The following is a 14,422-nucleotide window of genomic DNA, read 5'->3' as shown; positions in this document are numbered from 1 at the left end:
GTTAAAGTTAACAGTTAAATTTGTTACATTTCTCTTTTTCCCCAAGAGAAAAGAAAAACAATCCTTTTTTATGCTAAGAGGATTTGATCCAGAGTCTTCTAAACCTGTACTTCTTGAACTGGGGAAGGGAATATGATTTTGCCCCTCAGGGGACCTTTATCAATATCCGTAGGTAGTTTTGACCATCGCAGCTGCGGGAAAAGTGCTACAGGATCTAGTAGGCAGAGGCCAGGAATGTTGCTTAGCAAACATCCTACACAGCACAAGATGGCTCCACACAACAAAGGGTTCCCTGGCCTGGAATGTCAATTGTGCTGCTGTTGAGAAATACTGCTAGACCAGTGTTTCTCAAACTTTAGTGTACATGTGAGTCACCTGGGGATCCAATTACCAAGAGGATTCTCATCCTACCTCATGTCCCCCAATGGATAGAGCTGGACTTGAAACACTGTCGTTGTTTATATTATATATATATATATTTTAATATTTTATTTATTTATTCATGAGAGACACAGAGAGAGGCAGAGACATAGGCAGAGGAAGGAGAAGCAGGATCCATGCAGGAGCCCAATGTGGGACTCATCCCAGATCCCAGATCACATCCTGAGCCGAAGGCAGACACTCAACCACTGAGCTACCAGGCGTCCCACTGTCGTTGTTTAATAAATATTTGTTTAAAGCATAGATAGAGAAATAAGAGAATGAATGGGTAAGCAGGCAGCCAAGAGCACTAGTTATCATCCCCATATATGTGTCTGTGCAAACTTAGAGGCACTTATTCCAAAGAAAGCTGAATTTCTTTTCCACAAAGCCAGCAATTACCAAAAGCCTTTCCCAGGGCAGGACAGACTTCCTCAGATTAAAAACAACTTCTTTTCTCTGATGTCTCACACTGTCCCTTCAGACACAGGGTGAAAGTTAGTTATCTGGGTGCTCGCCAAGGCTGGATGTGTGTTGGATGCCGTGGAAAAAACTGGAGGCCCAAGCCCTGGCCTCACACCTGAACCTGCTCTCAGGGAAAAGGATCCAGATCAAATCGTATTTATGTGTGTGTTGGCAGCAGGGAGGAAGGAGCAAGTGGATGACTAGAATAGGTTTTTAGAGGAAAATCAGGTTAGGATATATTTCACAGAATTGCGTGGTAAGGAATTGACATCCACCAGTGGGCAACTCGTGGATGAGCTGTGGGAAGGGATGATGGTGTGGTTTGCAAACCTGTGAATTTCAAGAGCTCAGAGATTCATTAGCCCTAGCTGGCACATCATTTCCTTTTTTACATGTTCTTGGCTCTCTGGGCTCCTATGGATTAGCTTCTGTCTGCTGCCTGTCCACACACAGAAATCCAAAAGGAAGCCGAAATTTGAAATCTGATCCCAAAGTACCTCTCCTTCCCGAGATGGTTCCTGTGCTCTTGGAGGCAATTTGCTTAGAATCCAGACACATCTCTGCTGCCTTTCTGAGAATGGGTTGTGGTAGGCAGAAGGGAGCAGGATGCAGGAAGGTGGGGGAAGAAGTGAGGCAGCCACGGCCATGAGAATTGGGCTACGAGGTGTTCTCTGTAGATAGGCCAAGAATTCTTCCAGATGTCCTCATCAGTAGAGCTCCTGACAACAGCAACTCCCCTGGTAGAAGGTGTGATGCAAACGAATATGTCAACATTGTTGACTCAGATGTGGTCATTGCATTTTGTCCGTATGTGTTTAATACTGAGCCTGGGCCACTGGGTGCCTGGGTCTCTGCCCTGAACCACAGTGACATGGCTTTCTTTTGTAGGTGGGAGGTGGGGAGCTGAATACTGGGGTTAGGAGTCATGGCTTTGCTGAAAGAGTTCATCAAGATTGTGAATGTTCGGCACGTTCCTTGGGACCCCAAGAGATCCAAGTTTGTTATGAAGCAGGGTTAATGGAGGGTGAGATTTGGATTTCAGCAGAATAGGTTTCTGAAGGAGTTGGAGAAGTCACCTCTCCTGGACATCTTTAAATAAAACCAGGTTCTCATATTATGGAAGAGTTTAAAGTTCTGATGCTCAAAATGTTCAGTTGCTTGTTCTTGCCCATAGAAGAAAGTTTAAATTTTTTAACCTGGCATTTAAAGCTTTCTATTATCTGACTCTAAACCACCTTTTCAGGTTTTTGTTGTTATTGTTTTCTTTTTAAGAAAAACAATTTTAAATCTGAAAAGCAGCAAAATAGGAATAGAGGGGGACATCCTCAATTTGATATAGAATAGCTGCACAAAACCCATAGTTAACATCATGCTTAAGTGTGAGACCTTGGGGAGGATGCTGAATTTTTAGATGCAATATCAAGTACACAATTCATGGAAGGAAATATGTGTGAGTTTGGCCATACGAAAATTAAAAATTTCCACTCCAGGGAACCTGGGTGGCTCAGTGGTTGAGCGCTGACTTCAGCCCAGGGTGTGATCCTGGAGACCCGGGATCAAGTCCCACGTTGGGCTCCCTGCATGGATCCTGCTTCTCCCTCTGCCTGTGTCTCTGCCTCTCTCTCTGTGTCTCTCATGAATAAATAAATAAAATCTTAAAAAATTTTATCTCTGTAAAAACACTCTTTTAAAAAGACTTATTTATTTATTTATTTATTTATTTATTTATTTATTTGAGAGGGAGGGAGGGAGGGAGAGGTGCAAGCATGAGGGGCAGAGGTAGAAGGAGAGAGAATCTTGAGTGCAGAGCCCAACTCAGGGCTCAATGTCATGATTCTGAGATCTAGATCTGAGCTGAGATCAAGAGTCAGATGCGTAACTGACTGAGCCACCCAGCCACCCTTGAGAGGCATTTTTAAGAGAAGGAAAAGACAAGTCTGGGAGAAAATACTTGCAAACCATACCTCTGATGGAGAACTAATATCTGAAATATACAAAAAACTCTTAAAGGTCAACAACGAGAAAATAAATAACTCAATTAAAAAGTGAGCAAAAGGGGCACCTGGGTGGCTCGGTTGTTGAGCATCTGCCTTTGGCTCGGGTTGTGGTCCCAGGTCCTGGGATCAAGTCCTGCATCGGGCTCCCTGAAACCTGCTTCTCCCTCTGCCCATGTCTCTGCCTCTCTCTGTGTGTCTCTCATGAATAAATAAATAAAATCTTTAAAAATCTTAAAAAAAGAGGATACCCAGATGGCAAATTATCAAATGAAAAGCTCCTCAACATCGTATGTCTTTAGAGAACTGCGAATTGAAACAGCAATAACACTACACACCTATTAGAATGCCCCAAATCCAGAGCACTGACAATAGCAAATACTAGAGACAATATGGAAAAATAAGAACTCTCTTATTCACTCCTGGTGGGAATGCAAAATGGTGCGGACACTTTAGAGGACAATTTGGCAGGGGTGCCTAGGTGACTCAGTCAGTTAAGTATCTGACTCTTTTTTTTTTTTCTTAATTTTTTTTTTTATTTTATTTATGATAGTCACAGAGAGAGAGAGAGAGAGAGAGAGGCAGAGACACAGGCAGAGGGAGAAGCAGGCTCCATGCACCGGGAGCCCGATGTGGGATTCGATCCCGGGTCTCCAGGATCGCGCCCTGGGCCAAAGACAGGCACCAAACCGCTGCGCCACCCAAGGATCCCAGTATCTGACTCTTGATTTCGGCTCAGGTCATGATCTCAGGGTTGTGGGATCGAGTCCTGCATAGGCCTCTGCACTTGGTTTGAAGCCTACTTAAGATTCTCTTTCTCCCTCTGCACCTTCCCACCCCTTTCTCCCTCTTAAAAAAAAAAAAAAAAGGCAATTTGGCAATTTCTTACAAAGTTTTACCATGTAATCCAGAATTGTGCTTATAGGTATCTACTCAAATGAGTTGTGACTACTCAGCGGTGTATTTATTACACATATCTTCTATGTCTGCCATGTGTCTTTTAACTTTATTTGTGGTATCATTGTGGTAGAGGCATAGACCCAGGGATGTATATCAATCCAAGTTCCATTACTTATCACTTCCATGACCTTGGACATTTTGGCTCATCTCTAACTTTGTCTCGGTTTTTTCCTCTGTAAAATTTAGGGGTGAATTTTACTGCATGTAAATTATACTTCAATAAAACTCATTGAAAAGTAGACACAGAGACTCCTGCCCTTTCTTCTCTCCTGTACCCTGGAACATGATTGTGATGGTTGGAACTTTGGCAGTTATCTTAGATTATGAAGAGAAGGCCCGTATTGAAGGGGAGGAGCAGGGAAACTGAAAGAGGCTTTTATAGATGATAGAATTTCATTTCCATATCACGTAAAATAGTTATGAAAATAGAGTGTTCGGGGATGGAATGGTAGATCCACAAAGTTCTCAGCAAAAAATTTTGTGTAACAACAGAAAAATCTTAAAACTTCTAGATGTGAAAATAATACCTAACATTTATTTATTGTTTTCTGTTTACCAGTTTCCTTTTTTTTAATTTTAAATTTTAAATTTTTTTATGTTTACCAGTTTCCATTCAAGTAAGTACTTTGCATTTGCATTTTTTAAAAAAGATTTTATTTATTTATTCATGAGAGAGAGAGAGAGAGGCAGAGACACAGGCAGAGGGAGAAGCAGGCCCCACGCAGGGAGCCCAGGCGGGACCTGATTCCCGGTCTCCAGGATCGCGCCCTGGACCAAAGGCAGGCGCTGAACCGCTGAGCCACCCAGGGATCCCCAGTACTTTTCATTTTAACTTAATCTTCACAAGAAACCTCTGAAATAAATACCTTTATCACTCTGATTTTACAGATGAAATTTATTTAGAGATGTTTCAGTTTGTTCACACATTCACTAATTGATTTGGCATTTGGACTATTTCTGGGGTTATTATGAATAAAGCTACTGTGAGTATCCATGTACAAATCTTTGTGTGGACATAATTTTAACTTCTCTTGGATAAACACCTTAGAGTGGAGTTGCTGAGTCAAATGGTAAGTGCATGTTTAACTTTATAAAAAGTGACAAACTAAAAAAAAATAAAAAATAGTGACAAACTGCTTTTGAATTGGGCTGTACAATTTTGTGTTCCTACTTAGAGTGCATAAGAGATCCAGTTGGTTCACATCCATGCCAATATCATCAGTATTGTCAGTCTTTTTAAATTTAGTCTTTCTGGTGGGTGAGTATTGGTATTTGTTATTTTAATTAATGTTTTCCAAATGACTAACGATATTGAGCATCTTTTCCTGTGTTTCATTGCCACTCACACATAAAAGCTTTACTTTTTGAAGAGGTCAAATTTATCAGTCCTGTCCTTCCTTAATTTACTTTTTTGTATTTTGTTTAAAAAATCCTTTCCGGGCAGCCCCGGTGGCTCAGCGGTTTGGTGCCGCCTTTGGCCCAGGGCGTGATCCTGGAGACCCGGGATCGAGTCCCACGTCAGGCTTCCTGCATGGAGCCTGCTTCTCCCTCTGCCTGGGTCTCTGCCTCTCTCTCTCTGTCTCTCATGAATAAATAAATAAATAAATAAATAAATCTTAAAAAAATTTATTTTCACAATTTCACAATAAATTCCACCTGGAATTTATTTTTTAATCTGGTGTGAAGTAGGGATCTAGTCTGATTTTTATTCATAACTAGAGACTCAATTGTAAAAACACTATTTTTTTACTGATTGGTAATTTGTATAATCATTCTTGCCATTTACCCACTTCCCATAGATGTAAGGGTTCAAAAAAAAAAAAAAGATGTAAGGGTTCCAGGTGCATTTTCTATTGTCTTCTACTCCTGTGGTAGAAGTAGCTTCAATATTCTCTGTAAGTTTCTGCCAGCATGAGTTTATTCATTCTGTTTCTTATGTCTAGAATGCTCTTCCCTTTCAGCTCAACCTTTCAAAATCCTACTCATTCTTCTAAGTCCAGCTTAAATGGTCCTTATGGTCTTATAGGATCCTATATGCCTTTCTTACTCTTCTAAATCAAATGAAGGGGCTCAGCAAACCTTTAGTATTTTTTTCCTTTACCATAAATCTTGGCTCATTTCCTTGGTATCATAGTCATATGTGTTTGTCTCCTTTGTTCTGTCAAACCGTAAACATGTATGTTGTAAACATGTGTTGTAGACAGAATGATGTCCTCACCTCACCACATTCTGATTCCTGGAACGTGTGAATATATTACTTTACATGGCAAAAAAGGATTCTGCAGAGGTGATAAACTTAATGACCTTCGGAGGAAGAGATTATTCTGGCAAGCCCAGTCTAATCATCTGGGTCTTTAAAATTGGAGAACAATTGCCAGCTGCAACAATGAAAAATAGATATACTTGGTCACCATGGAGTCTTTATAACCTGAAGCAGATTGTTAGATGTGTATATATTACTCAATCATTGTTTATTGACTTGAATTGTGAACCAGTATGAAGCAGAACCATAGGATGATTTCTTTAGGTTCTTACCACATCACTAATACTTATCTCTAGCATCTTCATTTTGTCAAGTGAAGTCACATTGCAGACAACTCAGACCAGCTTTCCTTTTGGTTAGCATCCCTGTGGACTCTGAGTCTGACTATAATAGTGGTAAATAAGTATTTAGGCTACGTGCAGAGTTTCACTTCCTTTACATGTACTGACAGCTTAATGGTGGGAGTCCCAAAAGAACAAGCTCTTTCCTTATGGTGTTTAACCTAGTCAAAGGAACCTGATGAATATTGTTGGGTTCATTCACAAACCTTTTCTGATCTTTGCCCTTATCTAGAGGAATAGTCTGAGATTTGGAATCAAATATATAAGACCTTGAGATTCTGAATCTGATCTTAACTGACTCTGTGACTTAGAGTAGGTTAGTAAATCTCTTGTAGTCTCGGTTTCCTCATATCAATGGTGGAAATAATACTTGCTGAGTTGTCTCAAAAATAAAATAAATGGGTGCATGAGAAGTTAGTAGCATGAAGTGGATGTTCCACAAATGCTAACTTCTTTCTCACTACAGATGCACCACTACTAACAGAAACAGTCCAGGCTTCTATTTACTTTGAAGAGTTCATTACAGGCAGGTGATTCAACATGACATTTGTTCTTACTTTCTGTTTATTGATTTTATTTTTTAATACATATGCCTTTGGATTGGCTCCTCCTGTAGCCATTTTTTTTAATGTAGAGTTCTGTTTGTCCTCCGGGATGTTTGGTTAAGAATAGCCCATGTGACATGGGTAGTTTTAGTATTTAAAGATTGACAGGGGTTTGGGTGTAAGAGGCTGGGGTATAAAAGAGATCAAAATAAAATAAAATACCCCAATAATATATGGTAAAATAAAATAGTGAAGAATGGCAGCACTCCAGAATGGTTCTTATTTTCTCCTGGAGCCAGATTATCATTCTGGCCTCTGGAGCAACTGTTGAGCCACATACTTCTGCCTGTATGAAGCCTGATGTGAACAAACCCATCAGAGTTTATGACAATGACACTGGTGGGAGACAAATGGCCTCTGAAGTATGGTGATAGGAAAGTCACATTTTAGTATCTTGGTATCATTCTGCTTTCTTCACATAGTCTAAGCCTTTGGTTCTCAAAATTTAAGAAGATAAAAAAATTAACTGATGAGTGCCTATTAAAAATGCAGACTTATGGGCCTTCCCTTGATGACTGACTCAGTAGATCTGAAGTGGGTCCCAAAAATCTGCATTTAATTAACCACATCAGCTGTTTCTGATACTGGTTGCCACCCAGGTCAGTGTTTCAGGGTGATGGGGTTCCAGGCAGAAGCCATAATTAACTGGCTATTTATTGAGTATTAATTAGTTAGTTGCAAAGCATGATAGAGGGTATGGCCCTTGGTCACCATGGGTTTATCATCGAGAGGGGAAATATGACTTGTATACAGATAGGATAACAGCTGCTAGCTCTCCAGGTTAGAGTTAAACTGCTGCTGCTTCTTTCTTTCCATTTCCCTCTGTGTAAACCTTACATTGGTTAGAATACTTTATGCACTTGTGTCTCAACCAGTTGGTGTGTTCCTTGAGGGAAAGTAACCTTCATTGATGACCTACAGCAATTTTGTTCCTTCATCTTTTCTTATTCTTCTAACTTTGGTTTTGTCTATGATTCCACCCCTAGCCCCTGTGATAATCTCTTCGCTTGAGGCACTGCGTATTATTAGGAAATGGTTTGTCTTTATCGGACTTATCAGACCTCTTCTGTTATGTTACTGCTGCCATACTATTCTCCTTGTCTTCTGTCCATCTTGATGACCTGGAAGAGATAGCAAAGATTACACATGGTCTATTGTACTTTGGTTCTCACAGCAGGGAACACGTGTCTGAGGCTAGTGATCATGTGGGTGGGTGGCAAGGTGAGTCTTCTTGAGAAGTAGTCTATGGCACAATGTTTGGACAGGAAGTGGGATTTTAAAAGGGTGTGGCCCCAAGATTTACATTTATGAAGGCATTGTGACATATTCTGAAGGTTTAACTGCTGCCTTCATGCTGGAAAAACATAAACACTTTGGTTTAGTCTCTAAGAAGGAAGAGTAATTAGTTAGACTAGTCAGTATCACGTTTTGCTTCTTGAGGCCGGAACCGATACAAATTCTTGGGAGAAGAGAATTGGGTTGGACTTGACATTGAGGAAAGTGTGAAGGTAAGGATAATCTAACTAAGAGAAGTCTTTTGAAATAGTTGAAATCTGAGAGAGAATGTATGGAATGTGGTGGAGAGCTTAGATCTACAAATGCTTGTATAACTTTGTTTTGACTGTTAAAGCAAATGGTAAAGTGAAGTTCAAGATATAGTTCAAATTTTTTAGTGTATTGGGATTTGTAAATGTGCCTTGAAATGAATCACTAACTAAGATTTAGGAATACTTCATTTTGGTGGTGGCTCAAGATAAAATTTTAATTTGTTTTCCCCCATGGTATTCATTTTTTATTGAAGTTAGTATTTGGTTGACATTCCACCAAAAAACTGTAGAATTTTTCTGTGAGCTATTTTGAGTTCTCTCCTCTTTCTGTGCAAAAACCTTGTCTGTTGTTTATGTGACTGTAACACTGGGAATTAAAACTTGACACCTAAGTTAGATCTTGGGATTTGCCCAATATTATCTCTAAGTACTGGAGTTTAAAACTATTTCCCTTTAGGGTGGTGAATGAGTGTGTAAGTTTGGAGAACAGTGAGAAGAAAAGAAGCCAACAAAGGCATCAGGAGTCATTGCTAGTCTTTAGCCCAGAGAATGATGTTTGGTGTCATTAGAAGCAGACACTTTCTTTTTGGATGTGGGAAGGGTATGAATTTTTGGGATAAATTGCAGCTGGAAGCCAGTGATTGAATCTTGAAGCCTACCATATCAGGCCTGGATGAACCCCTTTCTCCAAGAGATTATTTAAAGTGGCAATATCAGGCAAGGAGGATATTGAAGAAGGACCTTTTCGTTTCTTATTCTGGTGATTTTCCTGAGGTTTCTGCTGGTTGTCTGGCAAGTATGATTTGCTATGTGGAGAAGAAAAGCCCTCCCTGTATTCTCTTTCCAAGGAGAATGCATCTGCTCTTTGGATTTAGATTGAATCAAACTCTGGACTACTTGGCTTTTATGAGCAGCAAATTGCAACTTCAGGCAATAGTAAAGCAGGGAACAAAAGATAGATTTATGGATAATGGTGTTCTAGGAGATCACAGTGAAGTGATATTTGAGGATTTGAGCAGTTTTTTCTCTTCACAACGAAAATGAAATAAAATAAATATCATTTTCATTACCAGGAGCAACTGGGTCTGTTGGGGCCCTTAGCCAGGTGAATGTAGCAAACCTGCTTTGACTTCACCTTTTTTTTTTTTTTAAACAGAGAATAATAGAACCATCACATTGCTTCAGATTAGAAGGCTAATGATGTAGAGATTCTATAACCGAGGTAGGAGCAATGCTTCATTTCTTTCCCTACCCTGATTACCTCATATCCCGATTTAAAAACCTTCATCTACTCCCCATTGCCTCCGTATCACATCGCAGTGGCTGTGCTGAAATATATATTGGTTCACTCACCTTTTAGGGGAGCAGGAACCTATTATAATGTTGGTCATAGAGGTGGATCAGGAAAATGATTTGGTCAGAGCTACACATTTAGGAAGGGCCCCAGATTTAAATTTTCATATTAATCTCCAACATAGGTGATATGTTTTACATGTGTATTGAAGGTATTTGTTGGGTAAATCTAAACATTGCAAAGCAACCACGGTTTCTGTGACTCAGTTTTGGCATTCTCTTCCTTTTTAAAATTTGTCAGGGCATAAAAAATGGAAGACAGCCTAGCCTCCTAACTCTGAGGCCCCAATTGCCCTCTACACAGGCTCTCAAGAGTGATGGACATAGAAGCTAGTGAAGAGGACAGACCTTCAATAACTAATCACACAAAGAATTCATTAAAATAAGAACTAGGTGCCTTGAGAAGGCATAAGGGGGCCTTTGCCTCTTTGGGCCATCAGGGAAGATTTCTCTAAGCAGATAAAATTGAAAAAGCAAGGGGAATTAGCCAGATTTGGGGCAGGGGAGAGTTGATGTAAGGCAGTAGAAACAATAGGTCTTAATAATCAATTAGTTTTCAGAGACTTAGGTGGACTCTAGGATGTTTTCATATTTTGAGTTTGGGCAAGTAAGTTATTGGTAGTGATGTTAACAAAATAAGTGACTAGGAGAAAATTATTTTCTGGTAGTGGGTGGGTAGATAAGATGATTAGTTCAATTTGTAGGTATGCTGAGTATGAGTGAGCTTTGAGACATCAGAGTAGAGATTTTTATAAATATATTATATTATATTATATTATATTATATTATATTATATTATAATAAGTAACATGGGAGTTAGGCGTGCCAACCCCCTACACAGTCAAAAATCCATATATTACCCTTGACTCTCCCAAAACTGAACTGCTAGTTGCCTATTGTTGACTGGAGACCTTACTGATAACATAATCAATTAATGCATATTTTGTATGCTACATATATTATATACTGTATAATTACAATAAAGTAAGCTAGAGGAAAGAAAATGCTATTAAGACAATCATAAGGAAGAGAATATACATTTACAATACTGTACTGTAAAAAATCTGCATAAAAGTGGGCCCAAGCAGTTCCACCCTGTGTTGTTCAAGAGTCAACTATATTGATTCAGGGTCACTTAGGTTTGGCTGACTCAAGGGTGTGCCAAAATGTCCACCTGAGGGCTCGACTGGAAATTTAAGAGTCTCTTACTGTTTGGGTTAACTTCACAATTCCCCCTCTGAAATTCACAGTTGTGCAGGATGCATAAGTAACCCAAAGGGGTCTTCCCTGAACTGAAATGCCCAGTACTGGCTCAAGGATATAAAGCACTCTGGTGGGCCAAGGGGAGCCTGAAATCTCCTTTCATCCATTCTCTTAGATTTGGCCTACTGTGAGATTCATAAAGCTGATTCTGGATTCTCTCTTCATTTTTCTGTTGATGGTATAGTACCTTTGAGCAAAGGGCTGCTCACATAATTCAAGACTGGTTCTCTATAGCATTGACCAAAAATGGAGGATATTTCTTTTTATTATTTGCCGTACCATTTACATAACAATTGGGTAAACGGAATATACAATTTGATTTTGCTTGATACCCATCTAGATAGGCTGGGTTAAGATCTTAAACCTTAAAGCTTCAATAACTTAGCACAGTTAATCTGAAGCAGACTGGTTGGCCATCCATTATGTTGGGGATAAGCCATGCCAAGGTTGCCAAGACAAGGGAGAGGAGAGTTAAAGGAGTCACGTAGGCTCTTAACTCACTCAGCCTGGAAATGACAAATGCCAAAGTCCATTGACCAGAACTAGAAACACGTTTTTTGTTTGTTTGTTTACGTAGGATAAAATATTTTTTTCACAAGTTTCTATTTAAGTGGAAGTTAGTTAACATATAGTGTAGGTTGATTTCAAGAGTAGAATTTAGTGATTCATCACTTACATACAGCACCCTGTACTCATCACAAGTGTCCTTCTTAATACCCATCAACCATTTAGCCCATCCCCCTCCCCAACCTCCCCCGCCATCAACCCTCAGTTTATTCTCTATAGTTAAGAGTCTTTTATGGTTTGGCGCTCTCTCTCTCTCTTTTACTTCTCCTATTTTCATGTTTTGTTTCTTAAGTTACACATATGAGTAAAATCATGTGGTCTTTGTTTTTCTCTAACAGACTTACTTTGCTTCGCACTCTAGTTCTATGCACATCGTTGCAAATGGCAAGATTTTATTCTTTTTATGGCCGTGTAGCAGTCCATTGTGTATACATACCACCTCTTCTTTATCCATTCATCAGTCAATGGACACTTAGACTTTTTTCCATAGTTTGGCTAATGTTGATAGTGCTGCTATAAACATCGGGGTGCATGTACCCCTTTGAATCTGTATTTTTGTATCCTTTGGGTGAATACCTATAGTATTACTAGTAATATAGTAATACTATATTACTAGTGCAATTGCTGGGTTATAGGGTAATTATATTTTTAACTTTTTGAGGCACCTCCATGCTGTTTAAAAACATGGTTTTGATTCACCTGAAGAAGAGGCTGTGAAAAGTGTATGGAGGAACACTTGAATATTTGATGAGCACTACTGTTCTCTCTTATATACTTGATACTTGATACTTTGAAATTACTTAAAAAATTATAGGCAACTTAATGTCATTTCAAGTGTTAAACATAGGTAAAACTTTCATATTAGTTTCCTCCAAATATGCTTAAAGTGTAACTATATGGTATAGCACATGCTATCATTTTTTTTTTTTGAAAAGTTTTTTTTTTTTTTTAATTTTATTTATGATAGTCATACAGAGAGAAAGAGAGAGAGGCAGAGACACAGGCAGAGGGAGAAGCAGGCTCCATGCACCGGGAGCCTGATGTGGGATTCGATCCCAGGTCTCCAGGATCGCGCCCTGGGCCAAAGGCAGGCGCCAAACCGCTGTGCCACCCAGGGATCCCACATGCTATCATTTTATGAAAATTCTTAAGCTCTCTATTAAAAACAACAGAACTCTTGCTTAATAGTTGTGAGATTTGGGCAAGTCACTTAACTGTCTAAACTAGTTAATCCCAATTGAAAATGGATATGTTGTAAAAATATGTGTAGAGATTGTGTGTGAAATGCTTGACATAATACCTAGCACAAGGTAAGTGTTCAACAAATACGAAGTTTTCTTCTTGTTGGTATTGTTGATATTGCAGTGAACCTACCACTGTTGACGGTGATATTGAATCCTCTTAAATCAATGGTGTATCCATACTCATCAGAAAATAGTGTATTTTATGCTAATGAGCCATGTTCTGGCTAAGTTCTGGAAACAAAATATCTTCATCTTCTATATGTTCTTATCTTGGTAGACATGGGGAGCTTCAAAGGTCATGCCCTCCCTGGAACCTTCTTCATTATCATGGGTATTTGGTGGACCGTAAAGTGTATTCTGAAATATGCCTGCAAAAAGCACAAACGGACTTCCTACCTTGGTTCCAAAGCATTATTCCAGCGAATAGAAATTTTTGAGGGACTCATAATAATTGGCATGGCAATCACTGGTGAGTGGACAATTTCTGTATTCTGTTTTCTCCTTTTGGGTATTTCTACATACAATGAGAAAACTATGTATCAAATCAAGAAATTGCTAAAATGAATTTTTATTAAAAAATATCTCTGAACATATATTCTAATTGTAATTTCTATCTGCTATAATTTGTTAGAAGGTGACACTTCAAGTTTATACAAAGGCCTATTCCTTAATGAGTCAAAGATATTGACTTGTCTGCCCACTCAAGGTGAATTTTCCTTATAGAATTAGTTGGAAGCTCTGAAATAATTTTATATCATTTATTCTGATGCCTGAAAGAGTTAACTCTATCAGAAACCATGTATCAAAACAAAACCAAAGGGATTCCCTGGGTGGTGCAGCGGTTTGGTGCCTGCCTTTGGCCCAGGGCGTGATCCTGGAGACCTGGGATCGAATCCCACGTCGGGCTCCCGGGGCATGGAGCCTGCTTCTCCCTCTGCCTGTCTCTGCCTCTCTCTTTCTCTCTCTCTCTCTCTCTCTCTCTCTCTCTCTCTCTCTATCATAAATAAATAAAAATTTAAAAAAAATTAAAAAAAGATACCAAAATAATCATGTAATTGTGGGAAAGCTTCAATCATAAGTTGTTGCAGATGGACTGTACAGAGGGGTCAGACTGAGGAAGACCTTGCTTTGTACATTCGTCCCTTTTGTGTGAATACTAAATTGGAAAGGGAAGTTAGGCCAGATGACTTCTAAGATTCTGTGAAAATTTTCTGTATTTTTAGAATTCCCCTGTAGTCTTTCCTTTGTGAAAGACAGCATTTCCTCATTTCCCTTTGGATTTCTTCATGCTTTATTCATGGCAATAGGTCTTTGCTATGGACATGAGATTACCGAACAGCCATTTCAAAAGAGAGAAATGGGCTTGCCAAATTCCATCGATTGACATATAAAGCAGCATT

General features: G+C 39.2%; 1 protein-coding gene across 7 annotated transcripts in view; it reads left to right on the top strand.

Annotated features, from left to right (window-relative positions):
- The window catches only part of TMEM45A (transmembrane protein 45A), a 64,829-nt gene that overhangs the window by 35,524 nt on the left and 14,883 nt on the right, over positions 1-14,422 (top strand). For 4 of the 7 annotated variants that reach the window (XM_041724939.1, XM_041725250.1, XM_041725332.1 and 1 more), the window contains exon 2: positions 13,300-13,491. In XM_041724939.1, coding sequence (XP_041580873.1) covers positions 13,302-13,491 — 190 coding nt within the window. In that variant the 5' untranslated portion in view covers positions 13,300-13,301. Of the gene's footprint in view, positions 1-8,392; positions 8,557-9,751; positions 9,818-13,299; positions 13,492-14,422 lie in introns of those variants that run through there. The other 3 variants (XM_041725026.1, XM_041725113.1, XM_041724851.1) reach the window with 3 other exon arrangements.

Source organism: Vulpes lagopus, chromosome 1, assembly GCF_018345385.1.
Source record: "Vulpes lagopus strain Blue_001 chromosome 1, ASM1834538v1, whole genome shotgun sequence".
Taxonomy (NCBI): Eukaryota; Metazoa; Chordata; class Mammalia; order Carnivora; family Canidae; genus Vulpes; species Vulpes lagopus.
Note: the sequence above shows the minus strand (reverse complement) of the source record. Positions and strands in the feature narration are given on the sequence as shown.